This window comes from Eptesicus fuscus, chromosome 21 (genome assembly GCF_027574615.1).
Source record: "Eptesicus fuscus isolate TK198812 chromosome 21, DD_ASM_mEF_20220401, whole genome shotgun sequence".
In the NCBI taxonomy this organism is placed as follows: domain Eukaryota; kingdom Metazoa; phylum Chordata; class Mammalia; order Chiroptera; family Vespertilionidae; genus Eptesicus; species Eptesicus fuscus.
The window spans coordinates 8,229,367-8,246,115 of NC_072493.1; the positions used below are offsets into that span (position 1 = coordinate 8,229,367).

General features: G+C 65.5%; 1 protein-coding gene across 3 annotated transcripts; it reads right to left on the reverse strand.

Annotated features, from left to right (window-relative positions):
• Window positions 1–1,553: 1,553 nt before the first annotated feature.
• On the reverse strand, window positions 1,554–16,353 carry MTSS2 (MTSS I-BAR domain containing 2). Of its 3 annotated transcripts, none has more exons than XM_028143337.2 (14): window positions 16,226–16,353; window positions 11,396–11,457; window positions 11,234–11,307; window positions 10,339–10,423; window positions 10,168–10,259; window positions 10,014–10,088; window positions 8,612–8,769; window positions 7,886–7,993; window positions 6,988–7,085; window positions 5,456–5,582; window positions 3,698–3,772; window positions 3,272–3,442; window positions 2,958–3,123; window positions 1,554–2,882 (listed from the first exon to the last, which is right to left on the reverse strand). In XM_028143337.2, the coding sequence occupies exons 1-14, from the start codon at window positions 16,292–16,294 to the stop codon at window positions 2,119–2,121; spliced, it is 2,124 nt and encodes a 707-aa protein (XP_027999138.2). In that variant the 5' UTR covers window positions 16,295–16,353; the 3' UTR covers window positions 1,554–2,118. The 3 variants fall into 3 exon arrangements, with proteins under 3 accessions (XP_027999138.2, XP_027999135.2, XP_027999141.2); XM_028143334.2 differs by having other exon boundaries at window positions 5,456–5,678; XM_028143340.2 differs by lacking the exon at window positions 3,698–3,772 and having other exon boundaries at window positions 5,456–5,678.
• Window positions 16,354–16,749: the final 396 nt, after the last annotated feature.

Below are 16,749 nucleotides of genomic sequence, written 5' to 3' on the forward strand. Positions count from 1 at the left end.
GAGGCAGGAAGCCAGGCGAGGCAGGTGTTAATTACAGTACAACTTTATTAATACTGGATCTTCACAGTGCATTGTTACTTGTAGCCGTGACTATTAAATCGGGGGCGGGGCGGCTGGAGGGCGAGGAGTGGAGAGGATAATTTATTTGAAACCAAAACCCACAGGAAAGAAAGGAAATGGTTCAGATGGGATGAGGCGAAGGGAAGAAAGGCTGAGTGGGAGGCAGGAGGGAGGCCTGGGGTAGGGAAATAAATTAAAAGAAGGAACAAGTTAACAACAGCACCAGAAAAGTTACTTCAGTCAAAAGACTTTGAAAAGAATGCCTCTGTACAAAGTGAAAAATAAAACAGAAGACGTAAAGTCCCCAACCGAAGTCTGACGCGGGATGGCTGGCTCGGATCCCGGGGGTGGTCGCTAAATGGATGAGAGGCGGTCAGGGGATGAGTTAGTTATGTACAGCCCCGGGGTGGCTGGGAGGGGAGGGGGACGAGCAAGGTGGGGCACACCCTCCCTGGACCTCCAAAGCCACCCCCCCACCCCGAGGCAAGTTCTTCCTCTGGGGGCACAAGGACCCAGCCACCCCCCAACGCTCCGCACCCTGCCCCCATCACACATCCTGCATCCCGTTCCCAGGCCACGCCCGACAGCCGAGGGAGGGGGCGGTGTCACCCGCTCCGGGGCCGCCCAGACTGGCCACCTGCTCTCCGGTCCTCAGGCCCCCTTCGCCCCGAGCCCTCCAGGGGCCCAAGCCTGGGCCCTGGGGTTGGCCCGGGCACTCAGCAAGCTTGTGCTGACCTAGCAACTTACAGGTACCTTCTCCATCATCCCCGGAGTTGGGGCTCCCTCCACTCGGAGGTGGCCTTGGTGCCCCTGCCCCACCTGGATCCCAGCACAAGAACCACCAAGACCTCCAGCTGGGAGACTCCGACCAACCCCGTCCCGTCCAGCCCAGGTAACGCTGACCTACCCAGGAGGCCCCTGCCCTGGCCCTGCCACCCGCGCCCAGCTCTGCGGGCCTCGGGGCGCCCTCCTCTCCGGGGGCGCACCTGCTTTTACCTTAGAGTTGGCACAACGTGGTGCATGGAGGGTGAGGGATGCATCCTGGGTTGGCGTCTCCTCTGGCAACAGAGAGTCAAAGCCAATCTCCCCGGACTTCCCTCAGCCCGGCCTGGCCAGAGGACCCCACCCCCGACCAGCTGGACGCCCTTGATTTGGCTCCAGGCTGGAGAGAACAGCTGTCAATCACTGGGCTTTGGGGGAGCCGATGGGTCCTCCTCCTCCTGCCACGGGCCCACCAGACCACGGCGGGGCCCTGTCCCTCAGGCACTCTTGGACACACCCTGTATCGTCCACCCTGTCCCCACACACAGTCCTTGTCCAGGCAGCTCCACTTTATTATACTCGTAAAATCACCCCCCACCCCCAAAGGTGGCTCAGCTGTGAGCCAAGCGCCACCCCAATTAGGCCTGATGTGCCCAATCGACGGGGGCTGGCCCCCGCACCCAGAGCCTCTGACTCCTTCCCTGCCCCCCAACCCAGCCCCTCCAGGCAGGCTCCCTGCATTTTCTCCCGGAGACTGGGCCCTAGGCCCCTCGCCCCCGTGGCAGGCTGGCCTCCCAACTTCACTTGCCCCCGAGGCCACCACCATCCGCTCACCTCTTCAGTCACACCTGCTACCTTAGCTGACTGGGCGCCTGGCCCCTACAGCCTCCCTCATGGAGAGGCAGGGGAGGGGGGAGAAGGGCTCAGTTCAGAAAGGCCCGAGGCACTGCGGGCCCTGGGCGAAGCCGCCAGGTTAGCTAGGCTGTGGCACTGCAGCCCAGGCCAGGCCACGGGCAGGGGAGCCGCTCGGCTCGCTGAGATGGGGAAGGCAGGGCCTGCGGGAGGAGGAGGAGGGACAGAGTAGGCAAGGACAGTATAAAATAGGCTCCCATCCAGTTCCAGGCTGGCAGCGCCGTCGCCGCGAGGTCTGTAAGAAGTCACTTCCTGTGTCAACGTTGAGTCCTCCTCCAAGTGGCTTTGCCTTGTGACTTGAGGAGAAAATGCTTGCCTGGCTCTGCTCTCCTGGCTGGGCAGCTGCCTCGCTCGCACGGGGCCAGAAGGCGGAGGGTGGCGCCATCACAAGATGCGGGGCGCTGACCTGTCGTTGGTGACGGTCCTGCGGAGCCGCACCCCACGCCGGATGGCCACCAGCATGTCTTCAGCGGGGGCATCGCTGGCGGCTGCTGTGGGCGGGGTGGGCGTCCCCTCCGTGGGGGTGGCCGACAGGGCGGTGGGGAAGGGGAACTGGCCCTCGCCCAGGGCATGGGCGCCGGCCACCAGCTCGCCGAGCTTCTCCACCAGGCTGTGCCGGTTGGCGGCCAGCTGCTGCTGCTCCTCGTCCTCGGCCCCCGGCCCGGGGTAGCCGGCGGGCTCGGGGGTCGGGCTGGCCCAGGCCGTGTTGGGCAGGCTCAGCCTCTTGGGGGAGGCCTTCACCAGGTCCGGCGCCAGGGGCGAGGCGGCCTCGTCGCCGTAGAAGACGCACTCCTCGCTGCCCGCCCGCGTGGGCCCCGCGTAGCTGGGGGAGTCGGGCACCGTGGGTGTCTTCACGGGGACGATGGGCGGCCTGATGGGGATGGGGCCGGCGCTGGACAGGGCGCGGCGCACGGTGGGCTTCGTGGAGGGCGTTCGGCGGATGGTGGCCACGCCGGGGGGCGCGCCCGAGGCGGTGGGCAGCCCGGCGGTGGGCAGCCCGGCGGTAGAGGCCGGGCGCTTGGTCTGGAGCAGGCGGCGGTAGTTCTGGGCGATGTTGCTGTTGCGAGGGATGGTGGATGACTTGTCGAACTCGGGCGGGCCCTCGCCGTCGGCGTCCCCATTCACCGAGTAGCAGTCGTAGTCGGAGCCTGGGGGCACGGGATGCAGTGGGCCAGGGCCAGGGGGCCGCTGGCCCGGGAGCCCGCCCCAGCCCCGGGGCCTACCTTGGGAGGGGATGGTGTCCTCCGAGCAGGAGGGCGTGGTGGTCTGCGTGCTGTAGCCGCTGGAGTACTGCAGCGAGTCCCGGCTGCTCTTCTGGTGCTCCAGGCTCAGGCCGCGTGTCAGCACCATGGCCAGGTCACTGGCCGCCGGGGACACCTCCTCGCCGTGCTGGGAGGTAAGACTGCAGGCTGAGCCTCGCTCCCCAGCAGCCCCCCCTCAACCTGGACTCCAGGGAGCGCCCACCAGGGGTAGAGCCGGCACTGGTCTGGGAGTGAAGGGGGCGCCCGGCGGGGATGCCCGGGGAGCTGCCGCCTACCTTGGCTGCGATGGTGGCAGGGGACATGCGGGGTCGGGGTGCTTCCTCTCCGCCGGGGCCCAGGCTGCCCCCGCCGGCCGGGCCTGGCTCCGTGTCTCTCAGGAGCTCCACGCGGTCCTTCCTCCGCTGCAGGGTGGAGGGCTGCTCGTGGGGGCCGGCCTTGGCCCAGTCCTGCAGGGCATGGCAGGCGGGTCAGGGGGCCCCTCACTGTAGTTGAGGGTCAGTGTTTCCGGCCCAAGTGGGGTCTCAGGCTCCCAATCACGGACCCAGTATGGCGGGTGCTGTGCGCCCTCCGTCCCGGCAGGGGCAGGGGCGGGCTAACAGGTCCCAGGAGGGAAAGACGTGTGTGTGGGGAGGGGCTGCGTGCACCACCGCTGGGTGGACCGGGGCCCTCCCCGCGCCCGGTAGCGGGTGGGGAGCACTGACCGAGGTGGGGGAGCTGCACTCGCTAACGGACTGGCAGGTTTCCGAGGCCTCGGAGGACGCAGAGCTGGAGGACTTCTGCCATGCAGAGGCGGGGAGGCCGGAGGAGAGAACAGAGCTGGTCATGGCGGCATGCAGCGGGGGTCCCACCAGCACCCGCCCCGCCACACGCCCCCCACCAGGGCCACGGCTGAGAGCACCCGCAGCGGAATGCAGCACCAGAGCGCACACCACCAGCTCTGACGCCCCCCCCACCCCCGGCCCATTTTGAGAATGAGTGACAGGCCTGCAGCTGGCGGCCTGGATGTGTGGGCAAGGGAACGGGAGACAGGGCGGCAGCAGGGGGTCTGGCGTGAGCAGCTGGCTGGTGGTGTCGGCTTTCTGAGAGGGGCCGGCCCGGGGAAGGGTGGGGTCCAGAGTTCCCTCCGGCACCTGTTAAGCTGAGCTGCCTGTTAGGCATCCACGCACGGCGGCCACTGTATTTACAAGTCAGGGGTTCGGGGAGAAGTCGGGGTTGGAGCCACAAATGCAGCGACCGTGGGACAGAATGAGGTCACCTCGTGGTGAGAGGAGCTAGAGAAAAGGCTGGAGGCCCTCAGGCCGCCAGTCCGTGGCTGGGAAGAGGAAGGTCCAGCCCAGGAGAGTGACAGAGCCGCTGGTGAGGAGGGAACAAGCGGGTGACCTCGGGGATCAGTGGAGGAAGCAGGGTCAGCTGTGCCGCGGGGGGTGGGGGCGCAGATGAGGGCGGAGGGGCAGTGTGGGACCTTGAGAGCCGTTTCAGTAGAATGTGGGAGCAGCAGTCCCTGTGGGAGGCCCCAACTCAAAACAAAAAAGAATGAACAAAATACAAGCCCGGGCAGACACGGGGCAGATGCTCAGTGAGAATTAAAAAAAAAAAGGATGAGGAAAACTCAGCGCTTAGTCATGAAAAAAACCCAAAACAAAACCGACCACACTTAAACTGGGAATAGAAAGGGCCTTCCTCACTCTGCTAAAGAGCAGCTACGAAAACATTGCTGCTTTTCTGCTGTGGCCGGGTAGCTCAGCTGGTTAGAGCATCGTCTCAGGACCCCAAGGTTGGGGGTTCGATCCCCGGTCAGGGCACATACAAGAAGCAACCACTGACTGCATGAGTAAGTGGAACAACAAATCTGTTTCTCTCTCTCAAATCAATAAAGTGTTTTTAAAATGGCCATGTTTCTCTCTGGGGTTGGGAGTTAATGGGAAGTGAGGTAGAGACGGGCGGTGTAGACAACGCCTTTGAGAAGTTGTGCTGTGAAGGAGACTTGATGGCGGGAGGTGGGGGCGGGGAGGAGGGCCTTTAAGATGATCCTAGAGCTTGTCTGTGTGATGACAGGAAGGAGCCGGCACAGGGAGGGGTCAGTGCCATGGGGACATCCTTGGGCAGGAGAGCAGAGATGCGTGCTGAGCCCCAGTGGAAGCCCGGGCACGCGGCCTGACCCCCCCCGCTGTCCATCTCACGGAGGCGGCAGGAACTGGGCCTCCCCTGCGGAGAGCCTTAGGCCCCTCTCAGGTTTGGAGTGAGCCGGCCCGCTGCCCACCCAGCTCCCAGGGCCCGAAGGGAGCAGGCGAGGACGCGGGGTCACAAGCCTCCTGCTGACACTGTTGGGCCGTGTGGCCGCTCCAAGACCGTCCCCACGTCCCCTTAGAGCCTTGAGGCAGTGAACCCGGTTCGTCCCCAGTGGGGTGGCCCCACACGCAAATAGCCCGAGGCTGGCAGGAGGCCGGACACCCCCTCACCTGGCTGGTGATGTCTGAAGGCATGGGCGAGGGAGGCTTGGAGTAGGCAGCATCCTGGGAGACGAAGCCCGAGTCGTGGGAGGAGATGCTGGAGAGGCGGGCGGTGGCGGTGGCTGGCTGCGCCAGGCTGCGGTAGCGACAGGTGGAACTGGGTGAGTATGTTTGGGCGCCCCCAGGCCACGGGGCTCCGCCACCCTTGGCACTGCCACTGCTGCTGGGGGCGCTGGGGGAGTGAACGGGGGGGACAGCAGCCAGACAGGGAGACACAGGGATGTGTGTGGGAGGGAAGGTGAAAGACGAGGGTGGGAGACAGGTGAGGGGCAGAGGAAGGAAAAGACATGTTAGACTACAAGGTCCTGAGACCCAGGTGCCAGGGGAGCTGGGTTCTGGGGCCGCGGGACAGGGTGGGCCTGGGCAGAGGACAGCACCAGAGACCCCCGGGGTCAGGGCACGCCGGGGGGAGGCGGGCTCTCTGCCTCCTATGCTGCCCTTAGAGCAGGAGGCCTTAGGTTCACGAGGAAACTGAGTCACCAGGCGCCAGCTTCCAGTTGCGCTAGGACCAGACACCAGTCTGATTCTTTCCACACTGTCCTCTGCAAGTCCGACCGCCATCAAACCCTGATTGGATTTGTGGCCCACCACTGCCTCGTCCTCCACCCCGAGGGTGCCCCGCTGCACCCCTGGGCGATGCAGGCTGCCTTCCTGAGTGTGACCCTGACCCCCCCCAGCCCTGTCTCTGGTCAGGGGTGTCCCTGCCATCAACACTCCCTCCTGTGATGCCGACACCCGGGTCCAGTAGACCCGGGCCCTCTTCTCCCTGCAGGAGTGGTGCCCAGCCAGAGGGGGTGCTGGGGAAGGGGTGCCCGGCCCAGGGGGCTCCCCCAGAACAAGAAACTTGCTCTATGCTCACTGCCTTCCCACCCAAGGAGCCTTGATCCTTACGTATCTTCTCCATGTCCTGCCCTGGTGCCCGGCGATTTAAGCGAGACCCAGGGCCGGGCTGGGGTTCGGGCCCGTGGCGGCTGCCCAGGCACCAGCTCTCGGGAACCAGCCAGCTGGAGCGTCTGTCAGCTGGCGGCCTCAGCACATGCTTCCGGAAGCCTCCACGCCTCTCCCCAACCTTAGAGTCTTAGGATTCCCCCAGCCTGCGCTGGGCCTGGCAGAGTCAATGGTCACCTGCTGGGACTCTGGGTCCCAGGTCTGTTTCCCCTTCTATGAAACGGGGACAACCCCTTACCCAACACAGTGTGTTAGGAGCCAGTAAAGAAAACGCACGAGGCACCGAGCACGGCCCCAGGCACGGGTTGTTGCTCCATCAGTGCAGCTGCTCCTGCACAGACCCCTGCCCCGGCCCCACGGCAGCCCCGTGCCGGGTGTGCTCTGCCTCCACATCTGCAAATCCCTCAGTGACGCAGGAACCGTGTGAATCGTGGGGCCCCGGAGCAACTCCTGATGCAGTTTTGGCGGGAGCCTCCCCGTGCCTGCGCCCCCCACTGACCTGCGCCCCCCACTGACCTGCGCCCCCCACTGACCTGCACATGCTGGACTTGCGGGAGCTGGAGCTGCTGGGCGACGAGGGTGGGGTCTGGTAGGACCAGCTGTAGTCCGAGCCCTTCAGGTCTTTGATCACCTGGACAGGGACAGGGACAGGAATGGAGGTCGTGGGCCTTATCATTTCTTGGGGTCCCCCAGGGGGCTGGTAGGCCCAGGGCCCTCCTACTCTCTTCTCAACCGAGAACCCGGCCCCAGCAGGAGACCCCCAGGAGTTTGAAGCCCCCTAGCCCTTTCCTAATAAAAGCTCCTTCCTTGGGGCGATGCCTGGCAGGTTCCACCCTCTGTTCCTCAGGGACGCTGCCCAGGGGGCCAGGCTCAGTCCGCACACACAGTCAGCTCTGAGCCGAGCCGAGCCCGGGCCAGGCTGGGGATAGGGCAGAAGCAGGGCCCCTGAGGACCTGCTGTCGCTGGCAGGGGAGTCAGGGGAGAGTGACCATAAAGGACACAAGGGGATTCGAATCCCGGCTCTGTGCGCCCCTCAGGCAAGTTCTAGACCCCTCCGAGCCTCCTGTCTTGGCGGGTGATGCACTGATGGCCGTGGGAAGTGCTGGGCATTGCGAGTGCCCAGGAAGAACGATGCCGCAGGCTGACCCTGGCGCAGTGGGAGCAGGGTGGGGGTGCGAGGCGGGCAGGGTCAGGGCCAAGCCCCATGAATCCGGGACTTCTGTCCATCTGCACTCAGTCTGAGCCCCTACTGGGTCCTGGGGTACATCACCCCTCACCTGGGCAGGTGCCCCACAGGGGGTGTCAGGACATGTCCGGTCCTTTGTCCTCAGCCGTCTCCCCCAAATGCTGTCCCCCTTTCTCCTCTACTGCCCCCAGCCAAGGGCAGGCTGTCCCCTCGCGTCCTTTCCCTGTGCCCAGGCCTGGCCATACCTGCTCGCTGGCAGGCGGCAGCTTGTGGGGCTCTGCGGTTAGCACCACCAGGTCGTCGATGATGCCCTGCAGGTGGGTGATCTCTCCCAGCATGGTCAGCTCGCCGTTCTGAGGAAGAAGTGAGTGAGGGCCGCTGGCCCTGCCCCCTGCCCGTGCCTGCCCACCTGGGGGAACAGGCCTCACCTGGCCCCTCCTCCCTCACCCTTTCCCCACGGCCAGTGCTGTGGGGCTGCAGGAGGCCGGGCTGCACAGCCGGGGGCTGGCGTGACCGTCTGCCGGACACATGGGTGGTGATGAGCTGAGACAGGCCTTTGGGTAGGAGTGTTCAGCACTGGACACACCCAGCTAGGGGCCACCCAGAGTGGCCTTTCTCCAAGGTCAAGGGGTCAACCCTGGGCCTGGCCCAGCCTGCTGACACCAAGTCACCAACAAGAACTCACGGCCCAGGAGGTCGCAGTTCGATTCCCGGTCGGGGCACAGGCCTGGGTTGCGGGCTTGATCCCCATGGGGGGTGTGTAGGAGGCAGCCCATCAGTGATCCTCTCACCACTGATGTTTTCCTCTCTCTCCCTCTCCTTTCAATAAAAATATGTTAAGAAAGAAAAGAAGGGCGCATGCCCAGTAGTTCCCAAGTCCTGATTCTTGGATGTGGTGATGGGAGCACCCGAGGGGACCCCCGCCAGGCCAAGGGTGGGATGCCCAATGCCACGCCGCCCCAGGGACCCACCACCACAGGCTGCAGGAAGGTGATGAAGGTGCAGAAGCGGCCGCGCTCCTCGATCAGGGCCCGGCGCACCGCCTGCTTCTCCGTCTCCTCCAGCAGCAGGTACATGTCGTTGACGTCCTGCAGGGCGCTGTCCAGCTGGGGCTGCAGGTCGCCTTTCCCTGGAGGGTGGGGAGGAGAGGCCGCGCTGGGGACCCAGCCCGTTGGCTGCATCCATGGCTCAGGCCCCGTGGTGGTGTCCCTGGCTGGGGGCTGGGCACGGCCATGGGGGCCAGGGGCCTGGGGAGGGCAGTCAGGACTCCGGGACTTGTAGAGGGGCTGGTCCCCAGAGCAGGCAAAGAAGACGGACAGACAGACAGACACGTACACAGGAAAGACACCAAAGCTGCAAAGCCACCCAGACCCTGGGGCGGGCAGAGTCCTGGGCAGCGCCAGGGCCCCCTTGGAACAGCTGTGCTCAGGGGGGCCCAGAGGAGACCTCCACCCCCCAGGACGCTCACTGCCTGCAGGATGGCACCCTCTCGCCTCCTAGGGTACTGGAGGGGGTAGGGGTGGGAAAAGTAGAGCATGGGGCTCAGCTGTCCTCCAGGCCCTGGTCAGGAGAGCAGGGGCTGGGCTCTGGGAGCAGGGAGAAGGGTGTCTCCATGTGGGCTCCCCTCAGCTCAGGGAGCAATGCACAGGACAGCAATGGCAACACCAAGAAGCAGTGAGAGGCAGAGAGAGGCAAGAAGAGGATGTAGAGGAGCAATGAGACAGGACGTGGGGAGGTGACAGGTATGAATTGTGGGTGGCGGGCAGGCGGGGGCAAGACAGACAAGGCCTGTGCCCCCACCCCCCCAGGGCGGTCCAACCCCTCTTGACCTGGCAGACTGACCCAGCAGTGGCCCCGGAGTCATCCCTGGCCACAGGGCCCCCGGGGAACTGTGCCCCAGGCCCCTCCCTCGCTAGGCCGACCTCCTCAGCTGGGAGCAGCTCTTTCCAATGGCCCTGAGCTGGGGAGACAGACAAATGCGACAAGGACGGGAGAAGCAGCTGGAGAGACGGACATTTGACTTACCAAGTAGCTCTACAGGAAGGATGTGGAAGGAAGAGGAGAGACAGAGAAAGAGAGAATGTGTGAAAGACAGCCGATGGACAGAGCCACTCCGGGGCGGGGGGAGGGAGGGGGGGGAGCGTATGTGCGCCTGGGCCGGTGGAGCCTCCGGCCACCTCCTGAGAGGGGAGGTTGGGGCCTGGTCTGGGTGCAGGGAGGCTCCCTCTGTCCCACCCAACAGGCCGGAGGGTCTTGTGTCCAGGATAGGGTCCCTCTGGTCAGGATGATGCCCTGGGAAACCCCAGAGGGCAGTGGGGTCCATGGAGCGGGGGTCCAGGGGGCTGTGCCCGGACGGGCAGCTCTGGGCTCTACCTTTGCGTGCTTTCTTCTGCAGCTTCAGCGTGTCTGAAGACTTCTTCTTGATCTCATGCCGGGCCCGTTTGTACTCTGCAGGTGACGAGAGAGGAGAGCTGTGCTGGGGTCTCCGCCGCGTGGGGGTGGGAACCCGGGGGAGCCCCAGCCTCACCTTTCGCGTGGTCCTTGTCCAGCTGGTTGACGGACTTCTTCCAGTCCTCGATGCGCTCCTGCAGCGGGTTGATGAGGCTCTCCAGCAGGGCGCTGCGGACACGGGTGTGCAGGTCAGGGCCCGCAGGGGTGTCTCCTGCGACACCCCTGCCCGCCCGCGGCGCCCACTCACTTGGTGAACTGCCGCAGCTTGGTCTCGATGCTGCGGTGGCGCATGCACATGCGCGTGAGCGCCGAGCCGATGTCCCGTGTGGCCCCTGGCGAGGCAAGCGCGTGGCATGGGAAAGGGCCCACCGGGACCTCTGCACTCCCGGCCTTGGCCACAAGGGGGCGCGCTGGCCTGCGAAGGCCAGGCCGCGATCCGCCCATCCTGCCCCCAGCATCCCACAATCCTGCGGGTCCGGTCCCGTGGGGCATTTGATCTTGCCCAGGAGTTACACGAGCCCCACCAAGACCCTGCCCACGCCGGCCGTGCCAGCCTTCTGCAGTTGCAGGTGCTCTTGTGGTCAGGAACCCTTCGCTCAGCTGGGAGAGGTCAGAACCAAAGACAGCCCAAGAGCCAGCCCAAGTCCCCCCCCCCCCCACCCCACCAGGAACCACCCCAGGTGTGCCCAGATGCAGGTGTGAGTGCCAGCACCAGCCCACTGCCTTGGTTCTCACCACCTGAAGGAAGAGGGGACCCAGGTCCCCGCTCCTCAGACCAGAAAGCAAAGGAGACGCCAGAGCCAATAGGGAAGGCTCACTGCCCCGTGTCCCTCTGAGGGCAGAGGAGGGGGTGGAAAGTCGCCATAGTCAGACCCACTGTACAGACAGTGAACTGTGGCTGAGGGGTCAAAGGGCGCTCCATAGCAAGAACGGAAGCCCCCGTGACGTCCCTGACGCCGTCACCCACTCCTGCTTGCGTGCCTCTAGTGACGAGAGGCTCCCTTTCTCAACAGCCAGCCCCTTCCGTGAGGGAGCAGAACTCAAGATCCCGACTCTGGGCCTGGTGTCCTCTCCCTGGCTCACAGTCCCAGCCTCTGAGCCTAACCCGGGGCCCCCCAACCTCCGGCCGTGCCCCTCCCCACCTCGGGTGTTGGTGGCCATATCGGCCACTTTCTGGAAGGCGTCCAAGAAGGCCACAGCAGCCAGCACAGTGGTCCTGGGGAGATGGACAGTGGAGGGTCTGTGGTGAGGTGTCCTCACTTCCCCCGGCCCCTCCCCGGTCGGGGCGCCCTCAGCAGCCTCACCTTAGCTGGGAGTGCAGCTTCGTGGCCTTGGAGTTGAAGTCCTCCCAGATGGGGTAGGAGCTCTGCGGAGGAGACGGGGAGGAAGTGAGATGCCACAGGGCTGCAGGGCTCCCTTGCCCCCGGGAGAGGGAGGCTCCTGGGCCCTCTGGCGGGACAGAGGACCAAGGACAGAGGCGGGCGCAGGAGGAAGTCCTGGCCCCGGGAACAGATGCCTCTGTGCCTCCCTCCTCCCTGACAATCAGCAAGTTCGGCCTCCTGTCTACAGTCACATCCTCCCTCCAGGGAGGTGAAAACAGTAAATGGCAGGTGCTGTGAGCTCGGGGCTGCCCCGGGCCTGGCAGGGGATTTGGGCTGAGCCGCATGAGGGGCTCCATGTTCCCCGGGACGTGGCCCTGGATGCTCCCCATGGCACCGGGAGGGGCAGGGCTCAAGGCACTCCAGGTCTCTACTGGGGCCCCTGAGGGCCCTACTCTGTGCCCTGGAAGCTGCTGCCAGCCCGGCCAGCACCCATCCCGGCCAGCAGCAGTGGCTCCCAGGCCCGGGGAGGGTGTGACAGCCGCAGGGCCCGGCCAGCCTGCCCGGGACAGCCAGGCCCTGGGCTGAATGGGGCCTTGTGCGGCCAACAGAGCCACCTTTCTCCACCCCCGGCTCCCCTCCCTCCCCTCCTGGGGACACAGTGTGGCCTTTATCCCAGCCTGGCCCAAAGCTCCAAGTTGGGGGGGGGGGGTCCCAGTAGGGAGGCCAGGCTCCTGGCGACCGAGCTGTCCAGTCTAATCAAGGGGCTCTTCCGGCTAATGTGCCTTCCCATGGCCGCTGGGTCTCGGAGAAACCTCAGCCCCGGCCCAAGGGCGGCTAACGTGCCTTCCCATGACCGCTGGGTCCTGGCCCAAGGGCCCCGTGGAGGCCTCAGCCTTAGAAAGGGAGGCGGGGGCCAGCAAAGCCCCAGCCCCACGGGTTTCCAACCCGCCCTTCCGTGTGGGATGAGGAGCTGTGGCTAATCCCGAGGAAAAAGGGAGGCAGAGACCCTGCCCCGTCTGAGGGAGGCTTTGCTGGGCTGGAACCCCAGGGGCAGCTCTGAAATGGCCTCTTCAGCCGAGGACAGCCTGCAGGGGTGGACAGGAGACAGGGCGGCTTCTGGGAACCTCAGAAGCTCCCTCCCCTCCCAGCCCAGCCCAACCAGTGCCCAGGGAAAGCAAATATTTGAGAAGTTCACACAGGCTGGAGCTGGAGGGGGAAGGGGAGGCCTCGGTGGGTGGGCTGCCACCATTGGGCACAGCTCAGGGGAAAGGGTCCTCCCTGGCAGGCCCGAGGGGCTGACCCTCACCTTGGCACCCCCAGGGGTCTTCTGAAAGGTGGCACCCCCCCTACCATCTCTACCCCCCCAGCCCCTTGCTGAGATGAGACCTCCAGGGAGGAAAGACCATGCGAGGGGGTGGAGGTGGGGGTAGTGCAGCCGTCCTGGCCCCCAGGAAACCTCTGCAGGCCCCTGGGCAGCCCGAGAGAGCAAGGGACTAGGTGAAACCAGGCAGAGAAAAGTCCGTCCTCCCTACAGCTTCGACCCAGCCAGGCTCACTCCATCTCGGACCTTCCCAGCCTCGCTCGCTCGTGCAGAGGGGACAAGATGGGGCGTGGGGAGGCCAGGCCCAGTTCCTCCTCAGCAGATGGCCCGAGGACTCCACCCCTCCTGGGAATTCATAAAGGGCCCCAGAGGTGAAGATCTGAGGGGCCGGAGCAGCCAGCGTCCCAGGAGCGCGTCCTCAGTCTTCCCTGGGCCGGCGCCTGGCGGCAGGCTCTAAGACGCTGGGCTGTTCTCACTAGTGACAGTGATCGCTGCTGATCACGTGCCTGCGGGGTGCTGAGCCCTGTCCCTGTGCGATCGCCTCGAATCCTTCCAACGGCCCTGTGAAATGAATACTGATCACCCCCATTCTAGAGACGAGAGGCTCGAGAGATGAAGGCTACACTTGCCCGAGGCTGCCGAGTGGCAGTCAGGATCTCATCCCTGTGGGACGGGTCACTGCGGTCCAGGTGGAAGCTGCGGGGGGATGAGTCTCTGGGCATCCGGGTGGGGAGAGGCCAGGGACTGCAGGGATGGGAGAAACTCCCAGCTCGGCCTCCAGCACAGTGGTGGACAGGAGAAGGGGAAGGTGACACGCTTGTCCCTAGAAGTGTCCACGTGGGAGGGATACGACCAATGAGGAGGCCCTGAGGACCCTGGCCCTCAGAGACTCTGGGTGCTGGACGTGGTCTTAGCATTGGCTGTGCAGGTGAGTGACCCAGGCTACAACCCCAGAGAGAGGGTTTTCCAGGTGACCCTGGGCCAGGGACCCCTCTCTGAGCCTCGGTCTCCTCACCTGTAAGATCAGGATGGGAAGTATACCTCCTTCGTGGGGTCAGTGTAGAGCAAGCATGTTACACTCGTGGCCGGATGGTATACATGAGGCATGCGGCCCGTCCGGCCACGAGTTTGACATGCTTGGAGAGACCTGAGGAGGCACTGCCGGGAAAGCACTTAGCATGCGCAAACACCTAGTAAGGGCGCAGTGAATGCTGGCTAACGGGGCCATGGGATCCCTGCCTCCCTGCCAGGAGCCCAGCCAGGGCCTCTGGGTCTGGGGGACACTCACCACTCCTGAGAGGGCAGGCAAAAGTTATGGCCCTGTTTTCCCGATGGGCCAGTGCTGGGAGGAGGCCCCATTCACTCGGCTGAGGGTGCTGCCTGGGCAGGTGGGGACCAAAGCAGAGCCCAGGTACGGAGCCCAGTCTGGCATTTTAGGCAAGTCCCTGCCCCTCTGAGGGCTTCAGGGGGCTTCCTGGCACCCAGAGGGCATCTGAGCCGAGTCCAGTGAGGCACAGCAAGCAGGGAAAGCTCCTGAGAGCCCCCTCCCCACCCCTGAGTGGGTGCCCGCCTCCACACCCTTCCAGCTCCAGACACAGCTCGGGGAGCCCTTCCCTCCAGCCCCCAAGCCAAGGTGGGGGCCCTCAGAAGGGCCAGGCTGGGCTGCGGAGGGGCCTGGGGACACGCTGTGGAGAAGCCTCATGGGGCAAGGTCATGCTCTTGACATGGCCGCCCTCTGTGGAAGACAGGGGCGGTCCCCTAACGCCAGGTGATGGGCCTCCAGGTGGCCCAGTCCCCTGCTCTGTCCCTGGCCAGAACACATGCATGTGTCATAGGTAGGGGAATATGTGCGCTTGGCATCACCCCAGGTGAAACCTCTCCCATTTTGCCTCCCCGTCAGAAAATCCTGCCTGAATCTCTTGCTGTAACCTGGGCCCGTTTGCTTCTGTCTTATCCCCAAGTTCCTTGCAGGTAACGAGAGGGAGAGAGGGTCCTACCTCTCTGAGCAAGAGCTGCTGCTCTCTGCAGTGTTTTGGAGAGGCTGCCAGCAGGAGGAGGGTGCCGGCCCTGGGAGTGGCTGGGGGGGGGGGGGGGGGTGGTCCGGGCTGCCCGGTCCCAGAAGGAGATCCTGGTGCCAGGGCTGTGATGCCCACAGGGCAGGAGGAGCTGCTGAAGGCAGAGAGAGGCCAGCACTCTTCCGGGCCAGAAGGGCTGAGGTAGATTTGCAAGGGATGACGGTCTTAGGGGAAGCACCCCGTATGGGGGTGGGGGGCACCTACATGCTGCCTACCCGTAGTCCCAGGCCAGGGGGCTTCGGGCCCCTTGTGGGGAGCAGGTCCCTGGCAGCACAGGAGCCCCCCACGCCTGTAACCCCCCACCTCCCGAGGGCCTGCCTGAGCACCCCAGTGAGCGGTGTTTCCTCCTGGGCCTGTGAGGTCACCTGGGGTCGTGCTGTGTACTCGGAAGTGTGAGAGGCTGGGCGGGTGGGGGCTCTCGGAGTTCCCGTGGGAACGCAGTCCTCCTTTCTCCTTCCCCACCCCGAAGGAGAAGGGCAGGAACCGCTCCTGACCCCGTCCTGCCTGTCAGCCCGAGCCGGCCCTGCCACCTGGCCTCTTTGGGGAAGGATGCCCCTGGCCTCCTAGATCGACAAAGATGGGGTGAGGTCAGGGACAGTGTCTAACAGTCTCCTAAATGACCTTGAGTCATTCCCTGGCCTCGGTTTCCCCACCTGGTGAGCCAATGGTGGGCCAGGAATGGGTGGCCTGCTCTAGCTGACGGTGGGCAATCACGGGGAGGGGCTGGAGCTGAGGCCTGGGGTGGAGGTAGGGTAGGGAAGGCCCTCCCTTGGGGTTGCTCTGCCAATCCCAACCTTCTCCGCTCCTCCTCCCAAGGTAAGGACAGAGGCCTTGGTACGTAGGGACACTCAGCCTGGAGACCTTGGAGTTCTGCAGCTTGTTTTGGGGGGCCGCAGGGGGGGGTGGTGACAGTCGCAGGGTCGGCACAGAGGCCAAGGCCGGTGGGGAAGGAGTTAACGGTTCTCCGCTTAATTATTTTTCCCTGCTTTGGTGGTGACAGCATGGACGGGGCTTCAAGGCCAGCCTTAGAGGTATGGGGGGGCCATGGTGGTGGTAGGGGGCGGAGGCCGGAGAGACCCCGGACCTGTTAAAGGTCCATAGAGGCACCCCAGGAGCCAAACCTCATTCATGGTGTGAAGGTCTGGGGCGCAGGGAGCCCGGGTGTGCGCAGGCTCCGCTGGCGAACCCATGGGGGCGCTGCGCTTCGGGTGACCCAGAGCATGGACCCTGGGGACCACACCGACACCCCGACACACGAGCACCCACACCCCCAGACAGGCGGCCGGGAACCCGGGCGCACAGCAGACGCAGGCCAGCCAAGGACACACAGACCCCGCGGCGCAGACAGCAGGGCACGGCGGCCGCCGCCGCGCGCCCCCAAGGGGACCCCGCACCCGCGCTCGCGCGCCCCGTTACCTTCATGTCGTTGACGATAGCCTGGAAGAGCCCGCCCAGGGCGCCGCACTCCTTCTCCGCCGTCTCCATGCTCGGGCTGGGCGGCGGGGCGCAGGCGGGTCGCGGGCAGCCGGCGGGAGAGCCGGGCCGCGGCGGGCGCTCGCTCCGGGCCCGGCCGGGCCTGCCGCCTCGGGGCGCTCTCAGCGGCCGGCAGCGCCGCGCTCGGGGGTCGCGGGCCGCCGCGGGGCGGCGCAGGCCATGGCGCGCGGGGCTGGCGGCGGCCGGGGGGCGCGGCGCGGGCAGCTGGCGGCGCAGCCTCGGCGCGGGGACTGAGGCGGCGGTAATCGGAGCCGCCGCGGCGCGGGCGTCACGTGGGCGCGGCGAGGGGGACGCGGGGGGGTAGAGGGTCGCGGCGGGAGGGGCTGTGGGAACCGCCGGGCGGGCGCAGGCCCGTTCGCCGCCAGGCACCGCGGCTTTGAAATCCGAGCCCGGCGTGGCCAGACTGGTCGGGCGAGCGGGCGGCGGCGCGGGCGCCAACGCGGGTC

What these genes read in the sequence shown, in the direction of transcription:
- MTSS2 (XM_028143334.2), bottom strand. Translation starts at nt 16,294, where the DNA reads ATGGAGACGGCGGAGAAGGAGTGCGGCGCCCTGGGCGGGCTCTTCCAG. An exon ending in TATGGCCACCAACACCCGAG is followed by an intron (nt 10,424 to 11,233) that starts GTGGGGAGGGGC and finishes TTGCCTCGCCAG; the next exon opens with GGGCCACACGGGACATCGGC. An exon ending in GGACACCATCCCCTCCCAAG is followed by an intron (nt 2,883 to 2,957) that starts GTAGGCCCCGGG and finishes CCGTGCCCCCAG; the next exon opens with GCTCCGACTACGACTGCTAC.